General features: G+C 37.2%; 1 protein-coding gene across 1 annotated transcript; it reads right to left on the reverse strand.

The window, feature by feature from the left end:
* Window positions 1-1,003: 1,003 nt before the first annotated feature.
* LOC110063296 (heterogeneous nuclear ribonucleoprotein 27C-like) lies at window positions 1,004-19,073 on the reverse strand. Its single transcript, XM_020770264.2, has 13 exons — window positions 18,402-19,073; window positions 18,183-18,223; window positions 17,946-18,027; window positions 17,448-17,532; window positions 16,335-16,412; window positions 14,817-14,915; window positions 14,551-14,599; window positions 12,116-12,198; window positions 8,062-8,188; window positions 6,038-6,157; window positions 3,939-3,998; window positions 2,280-2,456; window positions 1,004-1,789 (listed from the first exon to the last, which is right to left on the reverse strand). The coding sequence occupies exons 1-13, from the start codon at window positions 18,446-18,448 to the stop codon at window positions 1,593-1,595; spliced, it is 1,245 nt and encodes a 414-aa protein (XP_020625923.1). The 5' UTR covers window positions 18,449-19,073; the 3' UTR covers window positions 1,004-1,592.
* Between the last annotated feature and the right edge of the window lie 25 nt (window positions 19,074-19,098).

The raw sequence follows: 19,098 nt of genomic DNA on the forward strand, positions 1-19,098 counted from the left end.
AGACAATTTCGGGAAAAAATCCGTTACTTCCAACTGAGAAATTTCCGTCCCTTGTACTACCTAGGAATGCAATGATTTTACAAAACCTTATCCGATTTCCGCTCTATTATCTGTCTAATGGTAGCTTACGGGAGGTTAAAAACAAAAGAAAATTTCAAACTTTAAGCTTTACAAGTGGACCAAGTGTCGCGGTCGCTTACGAGAGGTGGTCACTTACAAGAGGTTCCAAATATAGTGATTTGACTTCAAAACTTTTGGTATTTTGGAAAACTGGTCGCTGAGGAGAGGTGGTCGCAACCGGAGGTTCGGCTGCACTTTCGCAGGACATGCAGCATAGCTGGTCACAACTTTTTTAAGTGGGCGAAGACTGGAGCGTTGTAATATGTCAACAGGTAATTTCGTAGTTGCAATTTCCTCTATTTTAAACCGAGACAATAGGGGCAGGTCATTATGTTGCAAATCAAATCATTTCCATTGATTTAGCATCAGAACTCGTTTTAGGGATAAAAGGCGTTAACCCGGAGAGGGGTTTTTCGCCTCCCTATCCCTTTGCCGTTTACGCCTGGTTACTTGGAAATAGCCAACGAAATCTTCGGTTTTAATTGTATACAGTTGGTGTGATACCTAGGCCTCACCAGCTCAACTAACTCAACTACGATTCTTGTTAAGGTTTCAAAGGTAAAGTAATGTTACGAGCTGTAATAAACGCGCGATTTCACACTGATTTGCTGGTGAATTTTCGATGCTATTGTAAACGATTATTAAAAAAAAGAACACTCAAAAGACAGTTGAGATGCTACAAAATGTCCAAAACTTAGCAAATTTGAGTGTAGTCTACGTCTACGTGTAGAAAATGGAAAACAGCGAGTCAAATCTGAAATTTGTACGCAGTTAATGTACACGTAAAAGGCAACAATCCAAGAACTGCATCTTCCACGCGCGAGTAAGTCTGCTACTCAATTAACTGACACCAAGTTCACAGAACACAAGTCTTCACACGAAAGAATGTCATAAAATATTTTACTGAGCAGTTGTAAAGATGGTACACCATACTAATGATACAGTCAATTTAAAAAGCCGCTTCCTAAACATCTCCTATTCGGTGAAAAAAAATTACGTTTGTAAATTAACATAATGGTTCTTTACACTAACGTTATCCCCGCCAGAGCACACTTAAAATTGTCAAGGCTCTCAGATAACCAGCACAGGGAGACACTTCTATTCTAGTGAAAAACATTGTTGCAGCTGTTCAAAATATTATAATCACTTAATAAGCGGCAATCATAACGACAAGCATTCCGGATTCGAAAAGTTTCGGTCAGAAGCTAGGGCTGTCAGCAGTGTGAATGTTTGGGAAAAAGCGATAGTTTTTACAGTGTTGAGTATCAACTCAGCAAAGCCGGCGTATAAAAGCCTTCCTTGGCGCCTGGAATTGCTACTAAAACAAAAGAATAACAAATTCAAGGAGGTTAAAAGACGCTATATGCAGAATATTGTGTCTAAAATCTCCTGAAAAGCTAGGAAGGATAAACAGTTTTGAAACTTTAACGCGGAACAGATGCATTTTTTGGATAAAACGTCGCCAAAGTTCTCTAGCGTCCGTATGGATGGAATCCACGAGAAACATTGGGGGTCCCTCGTCCAAAATTCTCTCCACCTCCATAGGCACTTGGTCCATAGCCTGTTTGGTCGGCATTAGCCCCATAGCTACTGTAGCCGCTAGCATCTGAAGAGAAAGATGTTCTTGCAGGACCATAACTGGACTCTTGTTGCTGATAGTTACCCAGGCCTGTGAAAAAAAACAACAAACAGCATCAATTAATGAAAACACATGAACTCCAACACTGGTATCATATTGTCACAACTGCATTATTCATATGTACGGTCAAGGATGCTCCCTTAAGGTTTCCATAACCTCGCTGATTTTAGAGTTTCATTTTATTTCAACAGTCCAGTTTTGAGTCACCCCACGTTTACCGAATACATTGGATACACAACAATTTAATTGAAGGTAGGGACCCAAAATGCATAGTCTGCGTTCAATGTGTTGGATAACTTGAAACTGGACTATTGTTCCATTTTACCCATTGACTCCTTAACCATCCAAAACCGGTCTCGAAGGAAGTTGGCCCTTGTGCCATTCGTACAATCATCTCCCAAGTTTGTCTTTGGGCGCATAGCCATTATCATACCCATAGCCAAGCATGACAGTGCAACACTTGGAAATGAAATTTTCACAAAACTGCGAGAGGTGCAATAAAATGGGCATGCTTTCTCACCATATGCTGAATAATCTGCGGCAGCAGGGGTTTCCAAGCGAGGCTGGGCACCAGGGGCAGCAGCAGGTATTCCCCCTTGTGATGCAGCTGTCATCTGACTATAGTCAGGATACCCTCCTGATGTTGCAGCCATAGATGCTGCTGACGTTGGTGCAGCACCATAACTTGGTCCATACGCTGTGAAAATCAACCGTATAGGTTAGGAACATCAAAGCAGAACAACTGTCTTCATATGATAGATCTTTGGAAATGGCTGGTTCTAAAACCATGGAAGTTACTCAGCAATTGACGCAACTGAAGCTACGTTGGGTTCATACATTCTCATAAAAATATTTTTTGAGCAAAGGTGAAGACTTCTTCTATACACTGGTAACATTTCTTTTCAAGACTCAAACAAAGTACTCTCAAACAGGAAACTGGCTACCGTGATGATTCAATTTAGCGCCCCCTTTTTAAAGAGCACCCCCTTCAAATGTGTTTTTATTTAAGTGCCTATGAAGTAAAAAATAATTGCTGCTTATTTGAAAGGCTTTTCAAAGTAAAGACGAATGGCGTTTTCCTTTTTGGAATATCTTTTTTCGTTTAAGAGATATTTACGTTTTTGTACCATGCAAATGAAGAAAGTGATGACGTAATAGGTGGTCCCACTTAAACAGTACAACATAAATATCTCTAGAAATATTAAAGCAGTGTTCTTTAAACTTGGCACCAGAAATGTACATCACAAAAGAAACAAAATGACACCCATTGTGCCGTTGCTATGACAACAGTTATGCCGCTGATCCTGTTTTAACTAAGACTAAAATTCCCAGATTTTATCTTAAACAAGGATCATCCACTCGCAGCAACCTAAGGGGGAGAGTTAAGACAATAGGGGAACCATGTGTGTTCCGAGCAAGACCCTCTATCCCACTTTAAAAGATTGCAAATAGGGATATTTGGTTTTTTTTCATAGAATGAGACTGGACCCAAGAGTGTTGCCATGGCAACAACATAGTAGGTGTCATTCTGTTTCTTCCGTGATGTACATTTCTGGTGCCAAGTTTGAAGAACACTGCACTGGAGATATTCTCGATTCTGCATTTTACTGTTTAAGCAGAACTATTTATGATGTCATCACTTTCCGAATTTGCATAATACAAAAAACGTGAATATCTCTAAAACGACACCGTCAAAGCTATCGCCATCAAAATAGATTAAATTTCCCACCATATATTTGTTACGGTTACAGTTTCTGTTATTGTTCCTTTTTTTAAATAAAAACAATATTAAAGTTTTGTTTTGAACATTTGGTTGTTTCTCAGTAAAGAAATAGGTGCCCTGTCCCAAATAAACGCCCTCTCTTCAGGTACTAAAAGTAAATAAGCGCCTTGGGCACTAAATCGAATCATTACGTAACTGAATTTTAATAGACAGAACTTGCAACAGCTTACATAGCACCAAGACAAAGTTGGCATTTTCAGTGGAGCAGTTTACTGGCCATGCGAGACAAAGTGGTCATTCTACATCAGACACAATTTGACTGCAAACATTTAAAAAGCTTGTGAAACTTAGTAATTAGTCAGATGTCTAGCTCTTTGGGCTAATACTGATTCCCATATTATAATAAAAAGCTCTTGCACTGTTACTGTTATGAACCTTTGTTGTCTTGATTCTTACCAGCAGAGGTAGCAGGAGCAGCTTGTGCACCATACATAGCACTCTGATCAACATATCCTCCTACAATAAAAGTCAAATTATTAATTAAAGAAACTAAAAACAGTCTCTGAAACAGCCAATATTAACATTCAATAGTAACATGGAGTATAACTCCAACCTTACACCAAAATAATATTGTTTGGTCAGCTAAACCCCAGAGTTTGTATCTAATTAAATACCTTGGCTCAGTAATAACAGTATGTGGTGCTCAGGGTACTGTCTCAGTTATAATTTCATAAGGCAACCTAGATTATCACGCCCTATTTTACTATTCTGGTGTTTATTTTCGAGGGTACCTTCTGGGAAAATCTTCCTACATAAGAAAGGAAACCACAGAAAACTTGAATCTGACATGGTACAAGTATAGTATAACTCCAACCTAGACAAGGGATTGCATTCACAAAATTTGAAGGAAGTAGCTATGCTACAAAGCATCCAGTAGCGTTTTTAATTTTTCATACATTTGTACACTTGAAGTGGCGTGAACATGTAAGCCGCATACAATTTCGCAAAAAAAAACATAGACCAGTATCTTAACTTTGCTATTCATAAAACTGTCCAGAATTAGACTTAAAAGAAAACGTATTTGCCATAGAATTCCCATACAAACACTGTAATTTCTGACCACTTTGCCTACCCATCAAATTGGCCTCCAAAACTGTTAGGTCAATTCCCACATTACTGATATACTAATTTGACAATGCCATGCTTTTCCAACTTTTTTCATTAAAACGAAATATCCACCTCACTATTCGATTTATCATGCTATATTATGTAACTCTGCAGAGTTCTAACTGAATTCGTTCCAAACTCATGGAAACATGGGAGGGATCCACAAGGACGGCTAATGAATTCATTTCTTATCTTATCAAAGATAAAGATAAGTAAAACTTTCAAAAACTTTGATTAGTTGTTTCATAAATAACTCTTTCGAGTTTCATAATTCAGCTCGGTCCTGATATAAAGCCTTCAACAAGAGTTAATACACTTTTCATCATTTGGACCATTAGCCTGCGAACAGGCTCCCAGCGAGGATGGGAAAAAAAATTTGACGAGTGCAAAACTGAAGAATTTGGAGAGCAAAATGATCGGGGCGGGGACAGGGAAGCCTGTAGACTTTGTTTTTGATGTGCCTATCCGCCCTTGGTGATAAGCCTGTAAAAAATCAGTCAATGAGTTAATTAGACCTGTCAAGAAGCTACATTTTTGGTACTTGCAAACAGTTCTAATCGAGCTAATCAAATAGCTGGGTCGGGTGTCATAATATAGAGTGCAAGTAAGCAACATGTTCACAGAATATTTCAAACTTAACTTTGTCCCTCCAGAGCTATTACTTAGAGAGCTTAAAACATATTTTGCAATACTGAAACGACCCTAAAGAAATTACAAGCACATGATAGAGGTGTCAAACTCTGCGAAGTGACAAGCAGATAACAGAAGGTCTGGAAACCATGCCTTTGACCTCTCAAAAAAATTGCTATAGCACTGCCAAACGGCTCCACTCCACTAGCTTTTACTTAAAATTCCTTCTCATAACAGAGCATAAAGTACCCTTCAGAATCACTTCAGAATCAATTTAACCAATCATATCATGATACCAGGAGCTGGCATCATAGAACGGCGGCATCAGTAGAATGTCTACAGGCTCCCTCGCTTCATTTGGGCTCACCAGGAACCTGTTCGCAGGCTACTGGACCATTAGGACCCAAATAAGTAAATCTTGCATATCTTCACGTACGACCCACGAGCCAATGATGCATGACACATGACCACCCACCCATGTGATTTCGCTTCACCCAAGTAAACTTTGAAGCTGCTAAGGTCAGAAAAGCCAGCTGGACGTGTTAATGAGCTGACTTTGGGTTTTCTTAGCTACATCCATGTGAAAGTATATAGTAAGTTTGTCACCAGTGTTGCTATACAGATGATTCTGTCACCAGGGATACCCATATACTAATTTTGAGACAACCTACACATTGTATATATTCTCAGCCAAGTGAAGAAGATAATTTGTATGTAGTGACTTAATGAGAAATGCTAGTAGTAAGGAGTGACCTTACCATAACCATATGCTGCTCCAACCATAGGTGCTGTCCCACCATATCCTGGAGTCATTGCACTGTAACCTCCATAACCTCTGCCCATGCCAGGCGGACCAGCAGGAGGGACACCAAACTGACCTTTTGACAACAGAATTATTTTTTTATTACTGTATAGGAAATTTGCTAATGCATAACTTTAGATACCAACCTTAAATACAACAACTGTCAAGAAATAAAAAACTTTGTTGTATCTACAGAGAGGTTGCATTAACAAAGTTGCCTTATTATGGCACACACATTAATCATGATTAATGTTACAGTAATACATAGAAGACTCCTGATTCCTTTCTTCCAGCCCTACCATAGATTTTCTGACTCAAAGTGCACCAAGTGGCCACTAATTCAACACAGTTAAAATAAGACTGATCTCAAAACATTGGCTTGTTTTTGTTGTCTTTTTTATTAAGCTTTTTATTTTAGTTTCTCTTGCTGCCCTGTATTATTCCGTCATACAACGAAGAACTTATTCAATTTCTTTTTTTCAAACTGGTTTTTACAAGTGTCTCTCCCTTTTATTTTAAGTTGTTTTCCAAATATTAGCCACTAAAGTAGAAGAGTAAGAATGGAAATTCTGTTGTATTTTATTTCATTTTGTCCTCCGGGGTCAATAATTAACTCATTAACGCATAATCAATTTTCTTGGCTTCTGTTGGGCACTTTGTCGTGTGGAAAAGAAATAAGACACAGAACTGTAATTTCTTGTTTTCTAATCTGTTTTACACAACAGGTTGTGTTTTTTTGTTGATATATGTATGTTATTTACTGGCTGGGAGGTCCACAGGCCTGGGGCAGCATTTTCAAGCCCGAGGTCACAGTTTTTCACTATATGAACCAACCCTATGCCGGCAAATAACATGTTTATTTTTTTTCCTGCAGTAAATTGGTTTTACAGATTACAAATGGGTTTGTTTACGCGACTTTGTCATTGAATCGGCTTGCGCGCCGTCTACTAACGATTTGTAAAAAACTTCACGAGCAAGTAACTCAGATGTATTAAAGAACAGATTTATTCTGACCTCCTTTATGTCATTTGCATTTATTTCACCAGTTAAGTTCTCCAAAATTTGTTTTGCAGTGTGAAATTTCGTGCAAAGTTTGAAGTTTTACCACAAAAGCAATTTCTGCCAGTTGTTTCTAATAAAATCACTTGAAATCAGACTTTTCTACTGTACATTGAATAGCAGAAAGGGAGGAATTTCGTCAAGTGTATTCCACAGAAATTCTCCTAAATACAGCAATGATCAGAGGTAAACTGGACTGAAATTGACTCAAATTTTATGGTAAGAGAACCACAGGATTACGCACCATTACAGCGCCAAGCTACAAACAACCAAACAAACTCTCACAACATCAAAACACTCAATTGAATTTACTTAGTGACTTTCCTTGCCATTTTAAAGTGAACAGAGATAAACTTGCGTTGACTAATCGTTGATGGAAGTGTAAAAAAGGCAAAAGATTGACGACTACCACTAACTTAAACGAGCAAAATTTAGGAGCCGTAATTGCTACAGCGGGGAAGAAAATCCGGCCCGTGGGCCGTATCGTAAAAAGCTGGACTGGTCACAAGCGCATGATTAGCCAATCAAATTCGAGGATTTAGGATTCCGGCCAGGTCAGATGCTTGAGAAAAAATATAACTTTTTATTATTTTGGCCCTTCAGTTATTCAACTTTAAATAAATGATGTCTTGAAACCTGATCTTGTGTCTTTGGTTACTCTGCATATGATTTACTGTTGCTCTTACGTTTGCTCTGAAACATTTATAAAAAGTGCCAGGGACGTAGAGGTGGGCCGCATGCAATTTTATGCAGGCGTCAATGGGTTAAATTAATGATAATTATTTTAAATGACTTGAGCTGAAATTTTGAGTTGACAGTTTGAATGATTCCTCAATAATGCAAAGCTTGTATTATTAGCATTGTTTGGTCTTAGAAAATGTAACACAATCAAACAAAAGTTGCCATATAATAAATCCTTACCTGGCATTTGAGGATACCCAAACTGTCCTCTGTTGTATCCACTGTTCATTTGTGCTCCACCCATGCCCATGTTGCCTCCTTGTCCCATTCTACTGGAATCACGCTGCTCTGCTTTCTTTGCCTCGGCCTGAAAGAACAACACAAGTCAAACAGCAAAATAAGTCAAGGAGTCTGTTTAAGTTGAACTTAACAAAAAGTGTTTCATCTAGTGCTTGCGTTTTTTATGTTGGCAAAACAACAAAATGACATTGTCAGTGTTGCCTTATCAACAAATAGAAATAATCAAAAAAAGTGAAAGCCAATTTCAAATTTCCAAATATGTTCTCTCAACATCAGGTACCATGAGAACAATGGGCCATCAGTCTATTATGACTGACATGCATGGCTACTGCCTTTTCTTTTTAGACCAATCAAAATAAGGGGAGCAAGGTTATCAAGATGAAGTATGCTATAGATGAAAATGTACACAACACTTTAAGACTTTATTATCAGCAAAATTCAACTCAGGATCTTAGCTAAACTGTTTTTATCCTGGTAACAACTGGGCACAAAATTGCAACCTAACATATACCGGCACATTTGTAACTGAAAATTTTACTTTGGTAGCTACAACATCCCATCATATCATTGTGACTAGTTGACACAATGAGATGAATTGGAATATACACTACAAGTATTCCTTACAATCTACTGACTTGAAATATGTTTTACCAAACAAAAGTACGAAGACCAGTAAAAATGAACTCTTCTCTTAGATTTATCACACTTTTAACTGGACTGTTCAGTAGAGGACCTGTTTGCTATTTTTTTTTTTAGATACATAAGAATATTGCTACGAGCACATCAAAGTACTTACACTACGAGAGAATTGAAAGTTTTTGTTACTTGATTGACTACAGTTACTGTTCTTTGTTTCTTACTCATAAAATATGCTTATTTTAGTAAATCTATATCTTGAGTACTGGTAATGCAAATAACCTTGATAAGTTTCATCTAGACTTTGTATGGCTATAAGTTTGAGTAAACTAGCAATCGACTATACAATGCTCAATTCTCTAACCAAATTTTAGACTGGATTTATAATCTGTACTAAGTGAGAATATATATACAATATGCAATGTTTATTTCAAAAGTAATTCATACTGAATTTTGATGATAGAAAATGTGTATTGCAGCTACGACAATAAAATACAGGCCAAAATATAGTGTACTTTTACAGTTCTTTGGCCACTTCATCATGAAAGTTCACAAAAGCAGCATAAGAGAAGGATGCTCTTAAACCGTTGAAGAACAACTAATGTATTGTTAATATCTGTTCAGTAAAAGAGCATGCATGTGCATGTATGCTTCTAAAGATATCTCTGGAAATGAAATGTGAAAAGTAGCCAAAACAACACATTCAAATTTAAATTTACAGGCTCCTAAGCCTACAACTAGTTCCTCCACATAGATGTGAACAAAAGCGACTCTGAATCTTTCAGTTACATTTGAATATGTAGGGATAAATTTGTCCAATCCAATCCCAACATATGACTAAATGACCATGTCCTGGACACCCATTTCTATCTCATCTCTGAATAACAACAGAATTTCTAATTGTAGTGAACACAATTCAGCATGATGTTCTAACACCTGCTTTCAGTGTTACATGCATAGGTGACATCTTTCGACATGCCATCCCTTGACATGCTAAGTAACCTGCCCTATGTCAAAAATGTAGGCACAGCTGACTTGTTCACGGTTGAACTTGACTGTTAGTCACGAAAGATTGATTTTATTTTCATTAAACTAACGCTAGGATTATCAAGAGGTCATTCTGTGAGAGATAAAATGACTGTTTTGAACATTTACAACTTTCAAATATTAACTGAGCAGTAACAGCCTAATTTTAGCAGTAGTCACTATTGGGAGCTGATCGACTACACTCAAATCATTTGAATTATCCCGCAAATTGAGAAACATGCAAGGTCCACAATCTTCTTCAGTCATTTGAGATCAGTAATTATCACTTATTTGTTATTTGTTCTGCTAATAACCAGAAAAACTGCCCATTTCACAGTTAAACAGGTCATCCTACCATTTACATAGCATGCTGAAAGATGTCGCCTATGTGTGTAACTCTGAAAGCAGGTGTAACCGATTATCACATGCTGAAATGTGATCAGTAAAAAAATAAATACACAGTAATTTTAGAGAAAAGTTTGCTTCCCCTTTTGGAGCAGAATGTCTTTCATTCAAAAATACACATTCATCATTGACTCCATAAATGTTTCATTCGACTGGCCAGTCACATTGAAAGAATGACTTTAACCCATTGACGCCTGTGCCACCTGTAACTGCCTGTGCAAAAACCTCCTCTATTTCCCTGTGCCGCCCGTAACTGCCCGAAAAAAGCACTAGGGGACAATTGCCTTTCCTACCCTCCCTGTAGACTTTTTGGTTCTCCTATTGTTCTATTGTTCTTGAGGACAAATAAACCAATCAGACTGGGCTTTCTGAGCATAGTTTTAGAGGACTTTAGGGGTCCTAGAAAGACAGTTTTTCTTCTTAAAATCGCGTGCTCAAAAAGTGGAGGTAATCATGGCATGTTGTGGGCCAAATCTAAAAACTTGCAAGGTCTTGTTTTCATTCCTAACATGGATAAATTACTGATTTGGGCTTAAAAATAGAAAGGAAAAGTACAAATCAATGTTTAGGTGGCCTCAGAATGGAGGATCAAGGAGTACAGAGTCCTCAAAACTTTCTGGTGAAGAAGTTTTTCTTCCTACAACCACTGTGAAAACATGAAGATCAGAGTGCTTTCAAGTAAGTTTTGACGACAGATTGCAGATTTAAAGCAGTTTTTTGAACTTAAGAAACACAAATGGTAATGTACATTATTCCTTGGAAGTTGAATTCAACTTTGGGAATGATTGGTAAAGCCATGGATGTTAAAATGACGGTGAAAGCAGTCGGCAAAAACTCAAGTCGTGTTAGCATGAAGAATAATTTGAACATGCGGTTCATGCAGCAAAGCACATCTGCGAAATTTTGAACAATTTTTTGCTTTCAAATAGGTTTCTTCGCCTCAACTTGAATGAAAATTTACTGTTATTGAACTTCCTTTTGCATTTCTTTCATTTGGTTTCCTGTATTTGGGAATTTTAGGTTTTAAAAGTGAACAGTAATTTGCATGCTGGATTTCTGCATATTTAATTTATGGCGACCTCCAGGCGCTTTATTTATTTATTTTATTCACTTTGTTCAAATATTTTTTGGAGTGTTATTCAGCTACCACAAAACCGCTGCGTAAAGCACTAAATGGCCACTAATTAACACAGTTGAAATACGACTGATCTCAAAATAATTCACTTGTTTTTGTCGTCTTTTTGATTTACGACTTTCATCTTTCTTTTGCAACGTAATATTTTTGTCGCGCAGCGAAGCAATTACTCAATTTCTTGTTTTCAGATTGAGTTTTACATGAGTTCTTCGCTTTTATTTTTCGTTGTTTTGTCAAATGTTAGCCGTTATAGTACAAGAATGAAATTCTGTTGTATTTGGTTTCGTTTTTTGTCCTCCAGAGTCAATAATCAACTCATTTTTCGCAAAGTCAATTTTCTCAGCTTCCGTGGGACATTTTGTTGCGCAGTAAAGAAATAATGTAATTTCTTGATTTTTGATCAGTTTTACACGTCAGGTTGAGTTCTTTTTGTTAATATTTTTTAATATTCGACCCTTCATTTATTCAACTTTAAATAAACGATGTGTTGAAACCTGATCTTGTGTCTGTGGTTACTGCGCACATGGTTTATTTTTGTGCTTTCACTCACTCTGAAATATTCCAAAAAAACGCCAGGAAATTAGGGGTGGGTCGCGGGCAATTTCATTCAGGCATCAGTGGGTTAATGCGCCATTGTAAAAGCCCACCACAACAAAGAATCGTGGTTATATCAGTAGTAGCAGTAGTACTGGAGGAACTGTTGATGACACATGCTTCATCAACATAAATATGGATTAACTACCTTAACTAACATCAATACACAACAAATAGTATTTTAAACTGTAACTACACCGTTTTTCCATTGATGTCATGATAATGTTTACGGCAAGCCTCCTCGACAGCTTCACTTGACTCAAACGTTACAAAACCAAAGCCTACCATAATATAGTAATACGTAAAATAAAGCATACGTTAATTCCTGTAAAGATAATCGCAGCTGCAAAATAATGACAAGCACAATTTAAGAACTCAAGAATGGCAATCTCCAGGAAAAGGGGCAGTGTCAAGGTGGAGTGTTTCATTGTTGCCAGCAAGTCATAACGCTAGCTGGACAACAATTAAGCCTTGTCAACAAACTCTACCACCATTTCATGAAAAATGGATTAGATTGTTTCACAAGTACTTTCTTTGATATGCTTCATGGACAAGTCTAATCCAAGTTTGACTTTCAAATTTGCAAAGCAACAAGGATAGTGGTTAAGACAAAATAGATCATTTTATAGTTGTCTGTTCAGTGACCTGGCCTTTGAATGGCAGCAAGGGTGGAGGTGACCTTGTTTTGATACAGACCTTACTGGTTTTGTTGTGTAAATCAAGTTGTTCTAATGCTAACTGGGTGCATTTACATGAAAAAAGCATAGAGGTCTGTATCAAAACAAGGTCACCTCCAGCCTCGCTGCCATTCAAAGGCCAGGTCACTGAGCAGACAACTGTAAAATGGTCTATTGTATAAGGGTAACATAATCAGGGAATCAAATATTTCTGCCACTGAATTCCTAGGACATACTTTAAGACATTTTTAGTTTGTTGAATGGCAGTACTGAGCCATGGTTTAAGCCATTTCAGCTTTGTTTACACAAACGGTATACAGGCAATTAAATGAAAGGTTTTAGGTCTGTGGTGTCCAAACTCTTTCTTCCACCAATAGTGTATTTACTGGACTGTCTTTTCCATCCTTTGGCTTACATTTATAAGTTAGCAACAGTGTACAATGACTATAACCATGTTCATCATTACAGTTTAATGTCCCAGTAAGTATATCATGAAAATACTATCATAGTAAGTACTCAAGCTCAGTAGTGAAAGAAGCATTCAGTAGGAACAATACAAAGATATGCAAATATGAACAAATACTACTAAGCAAAAGGAGATTCTTAGCTATTAAGTAAAACAACAACACCAAAACACTGTAAATACACAAACAGAAGATAAGAGAACAAAACATAATGATTAGCATCGAAAGATCTCAGTCAATTCAAAGAAATCAATATTATAAGAATATCCTTGAGGGTGTAAAATTTAAACAACTTTATTATATTGCCCTGTAAATTTCACTTCATTTTTTTCAGTGAATCTACATTAAATTTACAGTTGTATCTCTTCTTGAGAATAGCTGATATTTGCATTCTTATAATTGAACTGAACTACATGTACTTGTGGCTTACAGTGGATGCTAACACAGCCTACAGACTAACTTCAATAAGCCAAAAATTGTTTACCTTGAATTTTGTCACCATATATTGTAACAAAAAAAAAGCCATTAGTGGATTTAAAAACTAAGCCAGACTTTAATTATTTTTTACGGAAAGAAATCTACCGCAAATGGGATTAAACTGAAGAAAAAAAAATATTCTAAAAGTACTACAATGAACAACTTGTAAGGTGCAATAACAACACTTTTTTTTTCAAACATTTAAGGATAATCTAAGTAGAATATGTAAACTTTAAGAACAAGATAAGAGGTGTAGTTCATAATTTTGGAAGTTTCACATAGGAATTGAAAAAAATTTTGATAACTCTAGAACAAACTAGGAAAAGACCACATAAAAACTATAACATAAAAATTGTAGAGAAAACATCACAGATGGGACAATAACTACATTGTAAATACTTAAGATAACTAGCACACACACAGGAAAATATGTCTCCAATGATTTTGTATTAATATATTTTATTTTAGTTATTAAACCAATTGAGTGGTAGAACAAACTTTGGGAATCGATATGTCTCACATCTCATCCTCAAGGAGCACATCCTCACTTGGGAAATTGATTGCCATTAATTTTGAGTATAATCTTGAGTTCGAGCAAAAAAGTAGATATATGAACATTTGAGAGACCATAAGACAAACAATCAACATCAACATACACTACATCACTCCAGCAGTTTCAATAGTAAAAGTGCACACCATATCTACACTACACAGAATAAGGAAGTCTATAGTTGAACTGAAACATCTTCAAAGAAATATTCAATGCTCCATTTGATCTGGTAAATTGATAAAATCAGTATGACAAGATTTTGTCCTACAAAAAAGTGTTTATCTTGTGAGACCAGCATTTAAGGTTATTTTTATTTTCTTTTAACCTTCAGAAATATTAACTATATATTAAGTAAACTAACTTTTATAAAATTAAAATAGAAAATAAAAGCTGCTGGCATTAGCCAAGGAGAAATACAAAAAACAAGCAAAGAACTATGTATTTCAAAAGTCTTTACATGCTTACCTCTCATTCTGTTGCTTTCTTTATCATACATTAGCTTCACATGAACAACCTGTTGAAACAAAACAAAGACCACCACATTATGTGTAGCAAAACCAACTTACACATCAGCCATACGCTTAGTTTGAGGGAAAAATTTAACAGAAATCAAGTCATTTTATTTCATTATTTGAGTTTAAGTGCTCACACCAAAACCAAAGTACTCATACTAAAACATCCAATTATATTTTATCAGTTTAATCAGTGAGTACACAACCCTTGCAGTGTACCTTGCCGAATGAACTGAAAAATGTGCGCAGATCTTCTTCTGTGGTGCTACTGCTGAGTCCACCTACAAATATTTTGTGGTCGTTGTTCCCTGAATCCCTCTGGAAGAATAAAAGAGAAAATGTTTGGTTTTCAATGGTGTAAATATTGCTGCTCAATACACCGAATGCAAATATGGCGGACTGCTCTGTTGGCACCCGGGACGAGTCGCATGCAAGCAAGGCTAGTCAGGCTTTGATGTTTTGTATTGACAATGCTTCCCCAAAAAAGTCTTGCTTCATCGTCTGTTGTGTTCCTGAATGCCACCAAAAGGAACTGAAATCTTCCACAGCTGGGAAAGTGCTTTTTTTTTGTTTCCGTGGTCGCCTCTCAGGGAAAACAGACAACAGAAAGTAGTTCACGATTGCCGAAGGAACTGTTAAAGTTTGTTTGTGCAGGCTGGAAGATCTTAGAAAATGTGTAAGCAACCGAATTTAGCTCAAAGTTGTTCTCATTTGGCTCAAAGCATTCACTGGATACAACGATGGGGGCAGTTGAAGTTCATTCGCTTGGTTACTACACCTTAGTATTTGTTTCATGCAATTCTGTGCAAGTGGATGTGAAGTCAACTTCTTTCTTTGAGACAGAGGATGTTGTTCAAGAGGAGCTTTTCTTCACTTTACTTTGGGGAAGGTACTGGTCATGTAGATTGTGTTGGAACACCACCAAACACCACATAAGCTCGTCATTTAAACGATTTTTCTAAGATCTTCTGATGTGAATTGTAGCGAACAAACTTTAATTCCTGCAGCGATCGGGAACTCCTTTCCTTCGTCTCAACAAATTGCATCGATCCACTATTTTCCCTAAGCTTAGGAGGTGAATGGGGAAAAATTTATTTCCCCTCTCCTGGTGTTCAGAAACAAAACAGCTCATAGCCACAGCTAAATAAAACAGACTAGATTGACAACAAAGCAAGACTTTTCTGGGGAAACATTGTCAAAACAAAACATCAAAACCTGACTAGCCTTGCTTTCATGCGACTCATCCCGGGTGCCGACCGAGTGGTCCGCCATATTTGCATTTGGTGTATAAATGTAAGTAAGAAGTCTCTTAATGCCACTTGCTGAAAATAATTTTTACTGTGTAGCAGGACACGAGCCCTTTCAAATCTCTCATTTGGTGGAAAACAGTGAATTACTAAAGTAAAACCATCCTTATTGAATTTCTTTTCCATATTTTTAACCATTATAAATGATTGTTACATTCCCATACAAACTCTTATACTTATGCTGTTTTATGCATTTGAGTGTACTGTATTAAAATGTTCATGGCTCCCAAGGAGCTTGGGAGATCTGCACCAAAAACTGGAAACATGCTGGCGGGTACGTTGCAATGGACAATCCCACCCTGGGGGAGTAGTACATGTATCTAATTGTCCTTTATGCTAAAGAACCTGGAGACATGTAAAGGCTGACTGAACCTCTAAAGTTGAAGACAGACCAACAGTTCTGTTCTACCAGGAGCGTTTTAATACTCACACTGGGTGCACCAGTAGATTGTGTGGAGAGCATAACCTGCTGCCCTGGTCCACGCGGCACAGCGCGCTTAGGATCAATCTAGGAGAGGAATATCAAGCCACCTTAAGTATGTTGCTTATCAAACACAATCAATAAAGTTATAAAGTTATAAAGTTATAAAGTTATGTACAATAATGTGTCCAAAATTTGGATTAAATAGACCATGCTTCTGTTTCACTTACGACATCTTAACAAACAGAGTTATATTTAAGAAATAAAAAACATGTACCATGTTTCTATCGAGTTATAGAAACAAGAGTGGAAATTTGGGGGAATGAGAAATGTTGTGGAAACATGAGCCTACAGCTCGTGTTTCCACAGCTTTTTCGAGTTCTCCCAAACTTTCACAAGTGTTTCTATTTAACAATTAGCTAGATTATGAGCTAGAGATTCCTATGAGGTGATAGTTGATGAGGCTGAAGGCCAAACCAACTATTGTAAATGCCCTCCTTTTAGTTTTCTCAGGAATTTTGTTTATTCATTTGTTTTTATATGTTCTTTCAAAACTTTGGAGAAACGAAGAAACATTGCAATTTTGTTGACCACACCAAGCCACTGCACACCAATGGCTCAGCCAATCAGATTACAGCATTTGCATTAGTATACTAGTAGAATTCTACTAAAACTAGAGAGAAACACGGAGAACATGTTTTGTATTTCTTTTAGAAAACACTGTGACATAAAAAAAAGGAAAACAACTTGTTAACTTTGACTATCAAAATGTAAATTCTCTTTGCTCACGCCACCATTACGTCAACAGCTCGTGCTAGTTCTGTGCCTCTACTGAGTTATAGAAACACAATTTTTAACCAATTAGCATGCATATTTTCTTAGGACTGTTTTCTAAATAAGATTAACATGCCACTTCCAAGAGTACCAGCAGATCCAGTGTCATTTGCTAAACGTACAGTCCAAAACATGGGAATTCTAATCAAATTATCATTCGTACATTTATGTCGACTGAAACAAAGTTGCAAAATAACTTGCACATTTGCAATCTCGCTTTCCCTTGTAATCATACATAAAACCATTCTTGCCATTCAATCAAACAACTTACAAGAAAACAGGTGTTACCTTTTTGCTGTCCAGTATGTGATCACTCTTTTGACACACATTGTCTACTGAAGAAGGATCTTGAAATGTTACAAATCCAAAACCCCTGCGAAACATAAGCAACCATAAGCAAAAGGAATCTAATTCTACACCAGCAATATTGAAGGTAATCAATTTAACAAATAGATTCCATCTTGCCATCCGTCTCTTCAGTATTTGATCACAGATGAATGACATCAAAAAGTGATAAGAACAAAAAAGTGACACACGAGTGTGTCACTGATGTTCTTACTACATTTTGACGTTTTGTGTGATCTATTACTGAACAGACACACTGAAATTTACTATTACTGTAACTGTTAGACGCACAACAACATGGAATCCATTTGTTTTATATAATAAAGAAACACAAAAACTGTCCATGACATCATCTAATGCATCTGACCTCCTGCAGATCATAAGTAAGAATTTAGGCTTCAGCTTATATAAAGTGCGACAGATCTTTCACAGTACCATTACCTTGAGCGCTTAGAAACACTGTCGACCATGACAATGCAGTCAGTGACCTCACCGAACGTTTTAAAATACTCCTGTAAGCCTTCTGTAATCAAAAGGACAAGATACAAGTGAGTTTCAAGCAACAGGAATCCAAAGCACGTGCTACAGCTCACCTTACAGTCGTTCAAGAATCAGGCAGGATTTAACCGAAAATATCTCTCTACACAATTAGGTTTATAGTTATAAGCTCACTTTTACCTTTGGTTGTCTCTGTGGATAATCCCCCAACAAAGATCTTCCTAAAGTGGACAAGCAGAGCAATAGATTACAAGTCAAATGCATTCGTTCATCGAAATTCTCTGAATATGAAATGAGTATGAAGTGAAGTGAAGTGAGTATGAAATGGTCGGTATTCCGAGCAAAGTTCTACATGAAACGCAGACTGCACTACACCAAACCAAAGAGTAAGTTTCTTACCCAATGTCATCTCCTCGGCTTGTTCCTCGAACCATTTTGCCGTTCATTCGTTTAGCAGAACTCCTGAGCGCAAATGATTTCTCCTCGAACAGGCCACTGACGCTGAAGATATGAAAAGTCCCGGATTTTCTTTGACAAACCACGTGGTGCCTTGAAATCCCGCGAGGATTCGGGCTTTACCCGCGTGACTGCCCGCGTGGGTATCACTCAACCATCGGCGCTATACCATCTGAGCTAAAAAAGTGAGCAGTTGTGCATTTGTGGGTCATTTGTCTGTTACGAGGAGTTTTGGCTGATAGAGGACACGAAAGAGAGAACGCGTCCAATTGTTGTCTTCCTCATTAATTACCTTCAGAACCGGCTTCAGACCAAGGGAGAGAAAGTCAAAACGGCAATCAAAATAAAAACTAAATAAAACTAAGCGAAGAAATGTCTCAGCTTGCGTCGCTGGCAGCTTCAAGTTCGGATTTCGTTGGCGCTAGAGACATTTTCAATACTCCAGAAATAGAATTTTGCATAATGTTCGATCAGCTTTCAGGAATACGTAACAAGCGCTATGTGATAACAGGTCGCTTAACACGTAGGTCTGCATGCAGGATATATAACAACCAGCTCACATTACAAAGACGGAAACTGCACCATGGATCTCTGTTGCTCACGGAAAGAGATATGTGATCTAAAGGAAAGTTGCATGACA

This window comes from Orbicella faveolata, unplaced genomic scaffold (genome assembly GCF_042242905.1).
Source record: "Orbicella faveolata isolate gen_17 unplaced genomic scaffold, um_ofav_v1 contig_26, whole genome shotgun sequence".
NCBI classification, from domain to species: Eukaryota; Metazoa; Cnidaria; class Anthozoa; order Scleractinia; family Merulinidae; genus Orbicella; species Orbicella faveolata.